Raw genomic sequence first — 15,066 nt, forward strand, 5'->3', positions numbered from 1 at the left:
GTCTTTCACTGTTATTATACCTTATAACCCACCCCTAGAATTTCTGCTTCCCATTCTAGCAACTGAGCTCTGCCGGGATTTGGAGTTCTTGTTTTCCAATAGGGAATATTACTACCAGAGGACACAGAAAGGTTCCATTGAATTGAAAGATGAGGCTATAACCCATTTGGGACTGTTACGCCACTGAACCAACAGGTAGGAAAAGAGGTCACTCTGCTGACTAGAGTGCTTGATTCTGATTACTAAGGCAAAATGGGATAATGCTGTACAATGGGGGCAGGGAGGAGGATGTTTGTAACTCAGGATTCTCTAGAATGTCACTTAGTACTTCTTTGCAACATATTAGAGACAAATGAAAAACTGCAGTACTCAAGAAAAGGCAGGTCTGTTGAGGAATCAGATCTTTCAGGAACGAAGGTTTAGGTCACCGTGTCATGTTGAGAACCCTGACTGGCTGAGGTTCTAATTGAGGTCACAGGAAATGTTGGATGCATAGTGAAAGAAGAAAGTTGGGGACACCACCCATGGCTTCATAACCAGGTGCAGAAGCAAGGATTGTAGTTACTTAGCATATTTTTTTCTTGTGTCTGTATGTTTATATGTATTAAGTTTCCTCCCCCCCCCCCTTATTTTATATATAAATTACTGGAAGTTAATTAAATAATTTGATCTTTAGAGAACAGAATAGTGTGACTATAACTGAATTTTAAGGATTAATTAATATAACTAGTGATTAATACAATGTCTGTTCGGACCACAGCTCCTCATTTTGGGGGTAAGGTGAGAACATGTTCATTTATAGGAAGGTAGCTGCATGTTATTAGGTGGAATCAGAGTTGTTTTAATACTTCAAATACAGAGAATGTGTATGGAAGCCAAGTAGCCAAAGGGGTGGACTATGCCAATTTATTGTTGCTCAGGTCCCAGTTTATGTAAATCCACATCTGTTTATGCCCTGCTTTTGATACAGGAGCTGGGCACTGTAGACATTTCCCTTTGGTGAGCTGGCTTCACTTTAGGCTTTGCCAGTGGAAGCACTGGAGGCACAATGTAAGGAAGATTAGAGGAGAAAAGGGTCTTCCCAGCCAGGCATGGTGGCTCACACCTATAATCCCAGCATTTTGGGAAACTGAGGCAGGAGGATTGCTTGAGCCCAGGAGTTTGAGGCCAGCCTGGGCAACATAGCAAGACCTCGTCAATACTTAAAAAAAAAAAAAAGACAAATGCCACGTGTGGTGGCGCTTGTGTTAGTGCCAGCTACTCCAGAGGCTAAGGTGGGAGGATCGCTTGATTGAGCCCAAAAGATTGAGGCTGCAGTGAGCTGTGATTGCACCACTGCACCCCAGCCTGAGTGACAGATTCTGTCTCAAAAAAAAGACAGCTAGATTTTTTGAGACAGCTAGATTCTGTCTCAAAAAAAAGAAGTGGGGGGTATCCCCCCACTCCCCCCTTCCAGTACGCATGCTTTTGGTGCAGCAGTCAGCAGGCTGGCTTAGGAGAGCCCTGGCAGTGCTCACCTCAGTGGTGCTTATGAAGCAGCCTCAGCCCACCTGTACCCTCAAGTTTCTCTGCCTCCCCAGTAGGGCCGTCGTGTAGACCACCTCTTCCCTGTTCCCTCTTGTAGGTCTTTCTGCTACTCTCTAGCTGTGTGTTCTGTGGCAACCACACCCTCTCCAGTCCTGCGTGGAGGGATCTTCTTCTGAGTTCTTAGCCTCTTTCTTAATACATACACACACACACACACACCTTTAGCTTGGAGCTATTATAGTAAGTGTATCTGCTTTCTGCATTTGCTCCCTCTGGACCCCCTAAGGAACTATTCTTACCCCTGTTAAAACATAACCACCTTTTACTAGTTAACACATCTTCGTATTAACTCTATCCTGTTCAAGTTATTGATATGGTTTCTGGCTCCTGACTATTCCCTAAGACTTATTAACAACATTACTATTTAATCTTTAACATTGCTGTCTAAAGCTACGCCAGTTAAATAAGACAGGTGTATTCATTTTCTGTTTTTGCATAACAAATTACCACAAACTTAAGAGGTTTAAAGCATGATCAATGTTACTTCATAGTCCTGCAGGCCAAAAATCTAGCATGACATGACTGGGTGTCTGCTTATGGTATCACAAGGCCAAGGTCAAGGTGTTAGCCAGGCTGAATTCCCATGTGGATACTTTGGGGAAGAATCTGTGTTCAAGCTATCTTGTTGCTGACAGAATTGAGTTTCTTTTGGTTATAGGACTGAGGTCCTTGTTTCCTTGCTAACTGTCAGGAGTTGTTCTCAGTTCCTACACCACCCATGTTCCTTGCCTTGTAGCCTCCATCTTTAAAACAGCAAGTGCGAGGACAGACGCGGTGGCTTGCGCCTGTAATCCCAGCACTTTGGAAGGCCGAGACGGGCAGATCATGAGGTCAGGAGATCGAGACCATCCTGCCTAACACGGTGAAACCCCATCTCCACTAAAAATAAAAATAAAAATAAATTAGCCGGGCATGGTGGCAGGCGCCTGTAGTCCCAGCTACTTGGGAGGCTGAGGCAGGAGAATGGCATGAACCCGAGAGGCAGAGGTTGCGGTGAGCCAAGGTCACACCACTGCATTCCAGCCTGGGCGACAGAGCGAGACTCTGTCTTAAAAAAAAAAAAAAAAAAACGGCAACTGTGTTGAATCTGTCTCATACTTTGAACTTCTGACATCCTCTGTCTCTGATCTCTAAATCCAGATTTAAAGGGTTAATGTGATTAGAACATCCCCACTTGGATGGATAGTCTGTCTTAAGGTCAACTGATTTGGGATTTGAATTACGTCTGAACAGTCTCTGCAAATAGTGCCTATGTTCATGTTTGATTGAATAACTAGGGGAAGGTACGTGTTCCCCAGGGGCCAGGAATCTTAGGAGGAATCTTAGAATTCTGACTACCAAAACACAAAATAGAAATTAAACCATGTAAAAATGGTTGTTATTTACAGATTGTATACCCAGAAAACCCAAGATGATAAGCTAAAAAATTATTTGATGCGGTAGAGATAAGTCAGTAACTGGACTAGACACTTACCATCAGTAACCTTTCAGGCAATCCACAGGATATTTGATCTAATATATAAAAATCAATTTTTTAAAAAATTATAAAATACCTGGAAATGAGCTTAACATGTACAGGAAATAAATAAGAAGAAATGGGCTGGGTGCGGTGGATCACACCTGTAATCCCAGCACTTTGGAGGGCCAAGGCGGGCAGATCACCCAATGTTGGAAGTTTGAGACCATCCTGACCAACATGGAGAAACCCCGTCTCTACTAAAAGTACAAAATTAGCCGGGCGTGGTGGCGCATGCCTATAATCCCAGCTACGCCGGGAGGCTGAGGCAGGAGAATGGCTTGAACCCGGAGACAGAGGTTGCAGTGAGCCGAGATTGCGCCATTGCACTCCAGCCTGGACAACAAGAGTAAAACTGTATCTCAAAAAAAAGAAGAAATGACAATTTCACAGAAAGAAGGAAAAAAATAAATGGAGAGATGTTCTCAAATAGGAAAATTAATTCTTATAGAGCTTTCAGTTCATTTAAAAAGTATGTTTAAAGCAATTCTAATTTTTAAAAAAACATATTTTTTTTTGGAACATGACAGTATGGCTGTAAATTTTACCTGGAAGGATAGAAGAATAAATACTTTTAAAAATATAATGAAAGGAACCTAGTGGTAGCAGATAACCAAAATTTTATGAAACTGGAATAATTTAAATAGTGTCATTGTGGCAGAAGCGTGCAGTTATTAATGGAGCAGAATGGTCTTCAGGCCCATCTGTTATACATGAATTTGATGTATGAAGAGCCATTGTCACAAATGAGCAGAGACAGAAAGGATCATTTAGTCCTGGTGCACTAAATGACTCCCAGGCAATGTTACAGAAAAAAAGGTAGATCCTAGTGTCTACCACACACCAAAGTAAACTTTAAATGAAGTATTATCTGTATAATAGGAAAATTTTTAAGAAATCTAGAAAATAAAAATAGCTAATTTGAATAGTTTCTATACATACAAGTAAAATCTCATGAAAATTTTTTGTAGAATTTGAGTAGCGTTTAAAACTTGGCGAATGCCAAAAATAAAAGGCAGACAAAAACTGAGGGAAACGTTTACAGCAACATGATTAAAGGTTAATCTATTTAACATGTATAAACTTAATAAATTGATTATGAAAAAGCCCACTAAGAACTGAAGAGACGGGCCAGGATATATAGACAGGTAATGTACAGAAAATGAAATTCATGTGGGGTAACAAATATGGGGAAATATGTTCATTAATAGTCAAAGAATTGTAAATTAAGACCATTGAAATACTTTTTCTATCAGATTAGCAAGGATTAAAAATTATAATACTCAGTGCTTATGAGAGTGTTGTGAAATAAGCACACTTGTGTTCAGCTAATAAAACTACAGATTATTAAAATACTTTTGGAAGCAGTTTCATAATGAAACCCTTAATTATACCCTTTTGTTTTAGGAAGTCTGTTTTAGGAAATCTCTCCTAAGACAATAATCACAAATACAGAACAAACTGGGATAATCACCAATACGGAACAAATATAAACAAAGGGGATTAGTGATAAAAAAACAGTGTTAAAAGGAAACACCTAAATAAGCAGGGGGGAATTAAGTAAATTATGGTCCATCAACACAAAATATTTTGTTGTCATTACAAATTATATTTGTAGAGTTTTTTTTGTTGTTTGTTTGTTTGTTTGTTTGTTGGAGACAGAGTCTCACTGTGTCGCCCAGGCTGGAGTGCAGTGGCGCGAGCACCATCTCAGCTCACTGCAACCTCCGCCTCCCGGGTTCAAACAATTCTCCTGCTTCACCCTCCTGAGTAGCTGGGATGACAGGCACACACCACCATGCCGGGCTAAGTTTTGTATTTTTAGTAGAGATGGGGTTTCACCATGTTGGTCAGGCTGGTCTTGAACTCCAGACCTCAAGTTATCCACCCATCTTGGCCTCTCAAAGTGCTGGGATTATAGATGTGAGCCACCGCGCCCGGCCTGATGTAAGCATTCTTTAAGAGTGTAAATTAAGATGGTGGTCAACTGTGTACCAGCAGTACTGTGCCAATTAGAAATATTTTATCAGCTATGGCCGGGCACGGTGGCTCATGCCTGAAATCCCAGCACTTTGGGAGGCCAAGGCAGGAGGATTGCTTTAGGCCAGGAGTTTGAGACCAGCCTGGGCAACAGGGTGAGACTCCGTCTCAAAAAAAAAAAAAAAATTGGGACCTTGTCTCTACAAAAAATTAAAAAACTAAAAAACTTAGCTGGGTGTGATGTTGTCATGCCTATGGTCCCACCTACTCAGGAGGCTGAGGTGGAAGCATCACTTGAGCCCAGGAGGTCGAGTGAACTATGATAGCACCACTGCACTCCAGCCTGGGTAGCAGAGTGAGACCCTATCTCTTTATACACACTCACATACATACACACACACACACACACACACACACACACATTTTCCAGCTATTTATTCTTCCATTGCACCTTCTTCCCAGCATCAGAATGTCTTCTCTACACACACACACATTTTCCAGCTATTTCTTCTTTCATTGCATCTTCTTCCCAGCATTAGAATTTCTTCTCATCTGCCCATCTGTGAATCTGTTCTCACAGAAGATTGTTCCTGTACTTTAATGATTCCCCCCGTTAAAAACTCACAGCTTCCATTTTTGCTTTTCTTTTATCTGAGCATAGTTATTAGAGTCCACAAAAGTTTGGTTATAATTAGCATTTTTACCACCAGGGGCTATTATTTGTATTTCAAACAGGTTTTCAAATTTTAAAAGTGTTTCAGTGGAATTTGAAACTATGCAGTTGTTTCTTTCAGTGTTGAACGTCATTCTTTGGGTGCTAAATGTTTAAATTCTATTTTATGGTACATGTACCTAGAAATGAAGAACAGTTAGTGGGGAAAATAACATTAATGTTCAAGGAGACTTTTTATACTTTACCTGAGAGATGCAAGGGTATATAGATTTAAAATGTAAGAGTCATATGCTGGATCATCTTCAAGTAGTTGTGTTTGCTGCCATTTTCTAAAATGTAAGCTCCACGGAAGCAGGGACCTAGAACATCATGTGGCACATATAGTACACTCTTAATAAATATGTATTGAATGAAAGATTGAATTTTCACCTGGTGGAAGTATCTACAACTAGAAGTCATGAGTATGTAGACCTCAGATCATCTGAATTTCTTGGAATTTGTGTTACTTAACACAATGTTACTTTGTTGCCTTAAAGTGGCAGTTCTGAAGAACGGAGGGACCAACCCCTTAGGGGGCCTTTGGAAGGATGGACTTTTGTTTAGGGATGTCATGTGATTCGAGTTGGGCACAATGGCATTTAGTAGGTAGGAGCCAGAGATCCTAGGTATTCTGTGCCTGGACCTACTCCCATACAAGAAAGACTGTTAGTGCATCTGTTTTGACTTCCAAATTTCCCTCTGGATATAATGTAGGTGAAAAATTTTCTGAAGCTCAGAACCTATTTTATATGTATACAATTTTTTGTGCTGTTGTAATATATGCTGAGTTTCTGGAAACTCGGGAAAGCAACTGTCATGTACATTCAGGGAAGGTTGTACTTTGTGTGGGACTTGCTCAGTAGTTAACTCATCATTTGGGAAATCTCTTCACCTGCTAATCAGTGCCAGTCATGGAATTTGAGTTGCAATGCCAATTTTATTTTCTTCATAGTATGTAGGAAATTACTTATGAAAAACTGAAATTACTTTGTTTATTTACCTGTGTTTTTGTTTGTTTACCCACTGTAAGCTCTTGATAATAGGGATCTTACGTATCTTGTCACTGGATATCCTTACACCTAAAATCAAGCCTGGCACATTGTGTGGCCAGTTATTAATAAATGATGCCCGCCGGGTGCAGTGGCTCACGCCTGTAATCTCAGCACTTTGGGAGGCCAAGGTGGGCGGATCATGAGGTCAGGAGATCGAGACCATCCTGGCTAACACGGTGAAACTGCATCTCTACTAAAAATACAAAAAAATTAGCCAGACGTGGTGGCGGGTGCCTGTAGTCCCAGCTACTCGGGAGGCTGCGGCAAGAGAATGGTGTGAACCCGGGAGGCAGAGCTTGCAGTGAGCCGAGATCGTGCCACTGTGATCCAGCCTGGGCAACAGAGCGGGACTCTGTCTCAAAAAAAAAAAAAATTAATTAATTAAAAATAAATAAATAAATGATGCCCAAATAATGGACAGATGTTCGAATGAGTGAATCATCCCCATGGGCCTGATCTATAAATGCTGTTGCTTAAGCCCCCATCTCAGGCCCTCTTTCCTGTTTACTCTTAAACTCCCTTCCTACCTGATCTCAGCTATAACCCTCACTTTGATTTATATTTCTGCATTGACATCTCCTGAAATTTTTCTCCACTCTGAATCTTTCCTCTGAACTCTGGAATTTTACATTCAGCTCCCTTCCCCAGTTTAATGTTTCAAGCATCTCAAACTCAACGTGTCCTTCTCCAGTGTTTATCTTAGTGAATGGTGCTACCGTACACTTAGTCACACTGGTGAGAAGCCTACAGATTGTTCTTGACACCTCCCTCTCCCTTATGCCCATATCCAATTCATCACCCGGTTCTGTTCATTTTATCTCCTGAATAGTGTTCAAGCCTGCTTTGCATCCCCAGATCTAAACGACCAAGTCTAAACTCTTATATTGACTGTAGTAGCCTTACGCATTGGTTTCCCCCAGTCCACTCTTCTCTTCTTGTAATCTATTCCACATAGGAGCCAGAATGATCTCGTAAATAACTGATTGTTATTCCCTTGCTTAAAATTCTTCATTGGCTTCTCATTGCTCTGAAGATAAAGAAAAAAAAAATTTAACCTAAGTCTACCCCACCAGACTGGGTCTAGCCGTTTCTTTCATTGCTCTGCAGCCTTTAGGCCCCCCCATCATCTTGCCGTTTCTCAAACATCCTGTGTGCCTTCCCACTGTAGAGCTTTCATGCATGTTGTCCCCTGCTGTGCCACCAGGTCTCCTTCAGAACTTAGCTCACTTTCATAGGAAATCTTCTGTGACCTCTCGACCAGCCAGAATCCTTCCTCTTAAGTGCTCTCATAGCACCCTGCACTTCTTATTAGCATGCTGTAATTAATGTATTATGAAGGGAATTGTCTGTCTTTCCCATAGAATTAAGTTTTTTTTTAATTCATTAAGTGTAGGTGTGGCCCCAATATAATGTCTGTCTATATTATCACCATAAAGTATGGCCTATTAGCAACTATAACAATTTGTCTTCCATTATCTAATTGTTTTTTACTCAGTAATTTCATAGGGTTGATGAGTTTGATTTGTTACTTCAGGGGCACATTGTATTTCATTTGTTCTAAGAAGCACGTTTTTCCCATTTTTAACATTTCTGAAATTGGCATGCGTCTTACAGTCAATGGCGTATGTATCATGGTATAATTGGCAGCATTTTTGTTTCTTAGTGATGCATAAAATAATGGTGCATCTTATATTCGAAGGTAGATTAGGTATAAAAGTTGGTATTTTATAACAAATTCATTCTGTAAGGGTTACCAGGATGTATGTTGCTCGTTATTCTGGAGAAGTGTTAATAGGATTTTTCTGTAGCTGTAGCAGGTAACTGATGATATCTTGATCCCTTGAAGAAGTTCTGGCTAAAATCATTTTCATCATGTTCCTGTAGAGTTGAATCTCAGAGGCTTGATTTATGTATTGTTTGTTCAAGTCACACACCCAAATTTGTATGTGTATCTGTTTTGTTTTAGAAAAATTATTTATTATCTATGTGTAGAGGTGGGCAGGCTATCTGTTGGTTCCAGAGATGGTTAACTAACCCCCTGAATGCATTCTCCCCACATCTTCATTTTGAAAGAAGTTTTAGATGGGCACATTTAGAGAAATTTTCCCCAGCCTTCCTTGTGTCTCGATATGGGCAAGTTCTGGTCACTTGAATGTTAACAGAAATAATACATAAACTTCCAGGGCATGAACCAAAAAGGAAGTGATTTGCTCTTCAATTCCTCTTTTCCTTCCTCTAGTGAATAAAACAAACTTGGAACGAGGATGCTGGGCCAGCCTCTCTGGACTGCAGGGAAGAAACATCTTGAGCATGTTGTATTTTGGGGTCTCTTTGTTATAGCAGCTTTGCTTTTACTCTAATATATAGCTAAGAAATTGTTTGATTATGCTCTTCAATTTCCAAAAAATGAAGTCAGCCTTACCATCAGTTCATTGTAAGTTTGAAGCATATGGCTGTCACTTTTGGACCACAATGAAGAATATGTGCTCTTTAGGGATATAGTGTGGTATAGTGGATGCAGTGTATGCTTGGAACTCAGTCTAACCTCAGTTGAATGGCGACGGCTCCGTGGCTGTGTCACTTACTGTCTGTGTCTGTACACAGAGGTCCTCTGAGCTTCATCCTCTGATCCTCTCCTTGAAGATGTAGGTGATACCTGTCGCAACAAGATCGTTTTGAGGAGTGAATGGAAACATCTATTTGAAAGACCTTACGAGCCCAGTGCTGAGCAAATGACAGCTCTTGCTACCATTAGTTTTTCCAAAGACTGTCACTTCACGCTATCTGCTGCCCTAGTATCTTTGCAGTTGGAACTTGGTATTTATGGAGGATTGTTTGATTTTCTAAGTTTTATCTTAAGATTAAGCAAAACCATTGGAAACCTTCACACTTGGACTGTGTTGCCTTGGCCCCCCAGAGAATTGCTGACTTTTTGCAAATTCCCTGTTTTCCCGTGGTGCTTTTTGGCTATCAAGAGGCTGCAAAAGATGATTTAATAAAGCCCACCCTTGCACACACATGCTAGCACAAAGAAGAAGCTGTCTAGTGCATGACTACGTCGCCTGTGTGAGGTACCCACTGAAATAACTTATTTTTAGACCTGAATGGTAGGGGAACTTTGTTTTCCCTTATAGAACAGGTATGTGTTCTTATGGCTAATGGGAATCCTTAAAGGACAGAGAAAGGAATTGAATCAAATAGTAAAATAATTTGGCAAATTTTAGGTTACCTCTGAGTACGTGTTAATCCATTAGTAGATGTGGTTCCATTAAAGTCTTGAAGGAGGTAAACTCTACACTTATTTTATTTTTATTTTTATTTTATTTATTCATTTTTTTTTGAAATGGAGTCTCACTCTGTTGCCCAGGCTGGAGTGCAATGGCGTGATCTTGGCTCACTGCAACCTCTGCTTCCTAGGTTCAAACGATTCTCCTGCCTCAGCTTCCTGAGTAGCTGGGATTACAGGCACCCACCATCATGCCTGACTAATATTTGTATTTTTAGTAGGGACGAGGTTTCACCAGGATGGCCAGGCTGGTCTCGAATTCCTGACCTCAGGTGATCCACCCGCCTCTGGCTCCCAAAGTGCTGAGATTATAGGTGTGAGCCACCGCGTCCAGCCCTATCACTTTTTTTCATTTTAAAAGAAATCAGAAAGCCTAAAGGTAGCGATTAGCAGTACAGTGACTTTATGAGAGTAATAGGAAACAGTTGCTTCTTGAGATTGGTATATAAACATAGTATTAGATTTACAGTTCCCACCAATTTTATGCTTTGAATTTTAGTTTTTGATTTGAGATAGTAATTTCCAGGAAGTTGTTTAAGGGACAGAAACAATGAGCTATAACTAATAAATACTGGTTAGTTTACAAAGTATGGGACTATGCAGCTCACAGTCTCAAATGTGATCTCAATTTGCTCCAGTAATCAGTATACTGCTTTGTGTTTAATGAGCGACTAAAGACTAAACTTAATTAGAACACTTTTTTTTTTTATGAGGTAGTTCGCTTAGGATCTCTATCTAAATTTCTGCAGGGTGTGGGCAGCATCTGAACCTGTTGTGTATTTGAAAACAGAAAATTAAAGTGTTTTTCTGTTCATTGATATTTTTCAGGTAAAAAACGTTTTCTTCATCATTTATGAAATTTAAGTTTTTACATTTCACATTTTTAATGTGAAATATCGACAAGCTTCTTAGTACCTGTGGTGGTTTTTTCCTGCAGCAATATAATCAGTCACTTTTTTTTCTACTTTGTTTCATTATAGAAACTATTGGCTGGGCACCATGTCTCCCCCCTGTAATCCCAGCACTTTAGGAGGCTAAGGTGGGTGGATCACCTGAGGTCAGGAGTTTGAGCCCAACCTGGCCAACACGGTGAAACCCCTTCTCTACTGAAAATACAAAAATTAACCGGGCATTGTGGTGCATGCCTGTAATCCCAGCTACTCAGGAAGCTGAGGCAGGAGAATCGCTTGAACCCAGCAGGCAAAGGTTGCAGTGAGCCGAGACTGTGCCATTGCACTCCAGCCTAGGTGACAGATTGAGACTGTATTTAAAAAAAAAAAAAAAAAAAAAAAAAAAAAAGATACTATTTAGGCAGACATTCATGTCCTTTATCAGCTTATTACTCCATTGTAAACCGCTGAAACTCCTGTTATCCTCACATGCAAACCCTGGGCTTCACAGATTTTTCTGGATCAAGGGACTGGGTAGATGGTGGTATCATCTCTTTTTATATTTGATTTTTCTCTTGTGCAGATTGTCATCAAACTATTTCTGCCCAGGTCTTGTATGCTCACCTGCTCTCCCAAATTAAAATCCAACTTTGAACACAAGTTAGTTTAATGGCCCCTGAAACTGAATCCACACAGTTAACAGTCCTTTTAGTTCACAGAATTGCAAAATGTTTGAATAGAAAGCCACCCCGGGGATCACCTGCAGTCCGATTCTCATATAGTTCTCATATTGATAACTGCCCCAGGGTCCATTTCATCACTCCAGTGACTGACCAACGCTTATCTGGTGCTGGGACTCTGTCATTTCTTTTTTTTTTTTTTTTTTTTTTGAGACAGAGTCTCACTCTGTCACCGAGGCTGGAGTGCAGTGGCGCAATCTCAGCTCACTGCAAGCTCCGCCTCCCGGGTTCACACCATTCTCCTGCCTCAGCCTCCCAAGTAGCTGGGACTACAGGCGCCCGCCACCACGCCCGGCTAATTTTTTTGTATTTCAGTAGAGACGGGGTTTCACCGTGTTAACCAGAATGGTCTCAATCTCCTGACCTTGTGATCCACCCACCTCGGCTTCCCAAAGTGCTGGGATTACAGGTGTGAGCCACCACGCCCAGCTGTCCTTTCTTTTTTGTAATTATGAAGGAGAACCTTTTCTAAACTTGCCCAAATAATGCCACAAGTTTCAGAACACAGAAATACCATGGAGGTTTTTTTTTTAAAAAAAAAAAAAAAAAAAAAAGGCAAGTGCCAAATTCAAGCAAAAATAATTACTTCACTCCATCTGTCAGGGTTGATATTTCAGGTCTTTGTGCTATTAATTAAATACAGCTTGTCGTTTTATACTTTGATGTAATTTTTTCATTTAGGCACATCTGTGAATTTTATTTATTGATTGGTGTGACAGTATTTAAAAGTCTCCAGTTTATTGATAGGATTGAAATAAGCCCTAATTTATGGGCTCCTCCATCAGCCAAGAGAGAGAAACCATACAGTTATGTAAACAGGGAAAGTTGACTGTCAAGAATTGTTAACTGTAACAGGATTAGAATAATGAGGGATTGACTAGTCAGAGTAAAGAAAGCCTTAGAGGATTCAGGAATAGCAGATATAAGAAGGAGACCCCTGCCCCCAGCCTGAGGTGGAACATCCAGTGAGAGATCACAGCCATGGCTCACAGGGTGGCAGAGAAGTCACTGTGATGCTGTGTTGATGGAACTTGAAAGCAGTTCATGGGAAGGCATCTCACCAGAGGCACTGTGCTACAAAACCGCCTGTGCAGGGGTGGCGACATGGCTGGAGTGTGCCTGCAGGATCCTGCCAGGGAACTCTCTAGCCAGGAGGCAGAACTCTTCTCCTGCTGTGTCTCTCTAGTGCCCTGTACTGAAAAGGTTGAGCGTCATGCCAGCTGGCAAAGGAAAAATAGTTAAAGGTCACAGATCCATTTTCACAGAGCAGGCAAAAAGCAGAGTTTGGCACTGAGAGGCAATATAAATCTCCACCTCCAAACTCCTTAGTAGTTTTTTTGGGAAAAGCATTGTGCTTATCAGTGGTTACAGAATACGTGTTCCTAGGATTTCTTGCAAACAATGAAATCCTGAGCATTATTAATAACCACTCTGTAACACATAGGCCAGGATGTACCAGCAAGGACTACTGTATCTGAGAGACTGGTTGGAGATTTTCTTCTGTTATTTTAGCACATTTAAAGTACACACATACACACACACACACACACACATCATTATATAATTTACTGTGAAAGTGGAATGCTGCTTCTCCGCCATCGTGGTGTGTTCTTGCCTCCACTTCTCGCCATGTCTTCTCACAAGACTTTCAGGATTAAGCGATTCCTGGCCAAGAAACAAAAGCAAAATCGTCCCATTCCCCAGTGGATTCGGATGAAAACTGGAAATAAAATAAGGTACAACTCCAAAAGGAGACACTGGAGAAGAACCAAGCTGGGTCTATAAGGAATTGCACATGAGATGGCACATATATTTGTGCTGTCTGAAGGTCACGATCACATTACCGTATCAAACTGAAAATGTCACCACTCTCTGGAGAGTTCGACGTATTTTCCTCTCTGAATCTATTATGAATGCGTTGGTTGGCTGGGTTCAGTAATAAATATGTGAGGCCTTTCATTTCAAAGAAAAAAAAAAGTGGAATGCTATTAAAATTACACTCATTTTCTGACTTAATTTGAGGTGACTTTAAACTCAGAAATGAAGAAAAGGTTTTCACAACATGGTACTTAAAACTCCCATACTTCTAGCGTGGGCAACACAGCAAGACACCATCTCCACAAAAAATTTAAAAATTAGCCAGGCGTGGTGATGTGCACCTGTAGTCCCAGCTACACAGGATTCTGAGGTGAGAGGGTTGCTTGAGCCCGGGAGTTCGATGCTGCAGCGAGCTATGATCACACCCCTGCACTTTAACCTGGGAGAAAGAGCGAGACGCTGTCTCACAAATAGCAATCCTCCCATATTTGTAATGGACATATTAATATAGCAACGCTAAAGTTAGTGGTAAAGTGTTTACTGAACCTACTTAAAGACAAATCATAATCAAATAATGCTGCAGCCAGTCAGTGCTGACTGAGTAAGCCTAGGTTTAAATAAATAGATTGTTGATAAACTGCATTATCAGGATTTCTTGGTTACAGACAGTGGGAAGCAACTGTACAAATTTAAGGGGGAAAAAAGGAGGAACATTTGGAAGGATGTGATAACAGATGACAAAATTGAAGGACAAGCTGAAAAACTAGGACACAACCCGTGCAGCCTAGAGAATCCAGGTAGCAGGCACTGATGGCAGGTTTTGTAGGGCACAGTCAGTGCAGTGAATCCACTCCAGCTGTCTGCCACTTCAATTCAGAGTTCCTATTCCAAGATGTGTCTTGATTAGCCTAGTATGAGTCTCATGCCCACCCCTTGGTCAGGGGAGGGCAAGGCACTGAGATACCAGGCTGCAAAAACAGCTTATTCCTGGACTCAAAGGGCATACCTCACGGACACTTAGTTTTTCTCTCCATTTCTTAGTTCCCTTCTTTGGTGTTGGCTTCATTTGGTTACAGTAACTTCCAGCCCTCTGATTCTGTTTGGTTCACATCCAGTGTCATCCCTGAATCTGAGCACCGTGGCCCAGGGGACGCTGTGCCCTTCTATTAGTCAGACACAAAATGCATCCCTGGAGCCACGGCCCCTAAGTCCACAGATTGTGGGTGAGAGGAAAATCAGGATACAGATACCAATGGGAGGAGGAAAGGAGGAAAGGAAGCTGAGTGGCGAAGTAACAGACAGTTCATCAACCTTATTTCACAGAGACAGCCAACCAAAATGAGAAGCATTACTTGTTCTGTGACAAAAAACCAAATGGAAGAAGATAATATAGAAAGACATTGGTGAAACAAGGAGGTGGAATACCTATGTCAGTGGCTAGACAAGAAGCACCGTAAGATGTTTAAAAGGTGAGAGGCAAGAGAC

General features: G+C 41.0%; 2 protein-coding genes across 5 annotated transcripts in view; both read left to right on the forward strand.

The window, feature by feature from the left end:
• LOC105469230 (trinucleotide repeat containing adaptor 6C) overlaps nucleotides 1–15,066 on the forward strand; it is a 154,243-nt gene that overhangs the window by 21,203 nt on the left and 117,974 nt on the right. Inside the window, exon 1 of one of the 4 annotated variants that reach the window (XM_071081708.1) lies at nucleotides 13,853–15,050. The exons of the other annotated variants lie outside the window; for them this stretch is intronic. Within the exon in view, the coding sequence (XP_070937809.1) occupies nucleotides 15,040–15,050 (11 nt within the window). The 5' untranslated portion in view covers nucleotides 13,853–15,039. Of the gene's footprint in view, nucleotides 1–13,852; nucleotides 15,051–15,066 lie in introns of those variants that run through there. 4 annotated transcript variants of the gene reach the window in all.
• Nucleotides 13,335–13,722, forward strand: LOC105469232 (large ribosomal subunit protein eL39). The gene has a single exon (XM_011720031.3). The coding sequence runs from the start codon at nucleotides 13,345–13,347 to the stop codon at nucleotides 13,546–13,548; it is 204 nt and encodes a 67-aa protein (XP_011718333.1). The 5' UTR covers nucleotides 13,335–13,344; the 3' UTR covers nucleotides 13,549–13,722.

The sequence above is a fragment of the Macaca nemestrina genome, chromosome 17 (assembly GCF_043159975.1).
Source record: "Macaca nemestrina isolate mMacNem1 chromosome 17, mMacNem.hap1, whole genome shotgun sequence".
NCBI lineage: Eukaryota > Metazoa > Chordata > Mammalia > Primates > Cercopithecidae > Macaca > Macaca nemestrina.

Bases quoted from the DNA above. Each gene is read 5' to 3' on its own strand.
- LOC105469232 (XM_011720031.3), top strand. From the start codon at position 13,345: ATGCTGCTTCTCCGCCATCGTGGTGTGTTCTTGCCTCCACTTCTCGCC.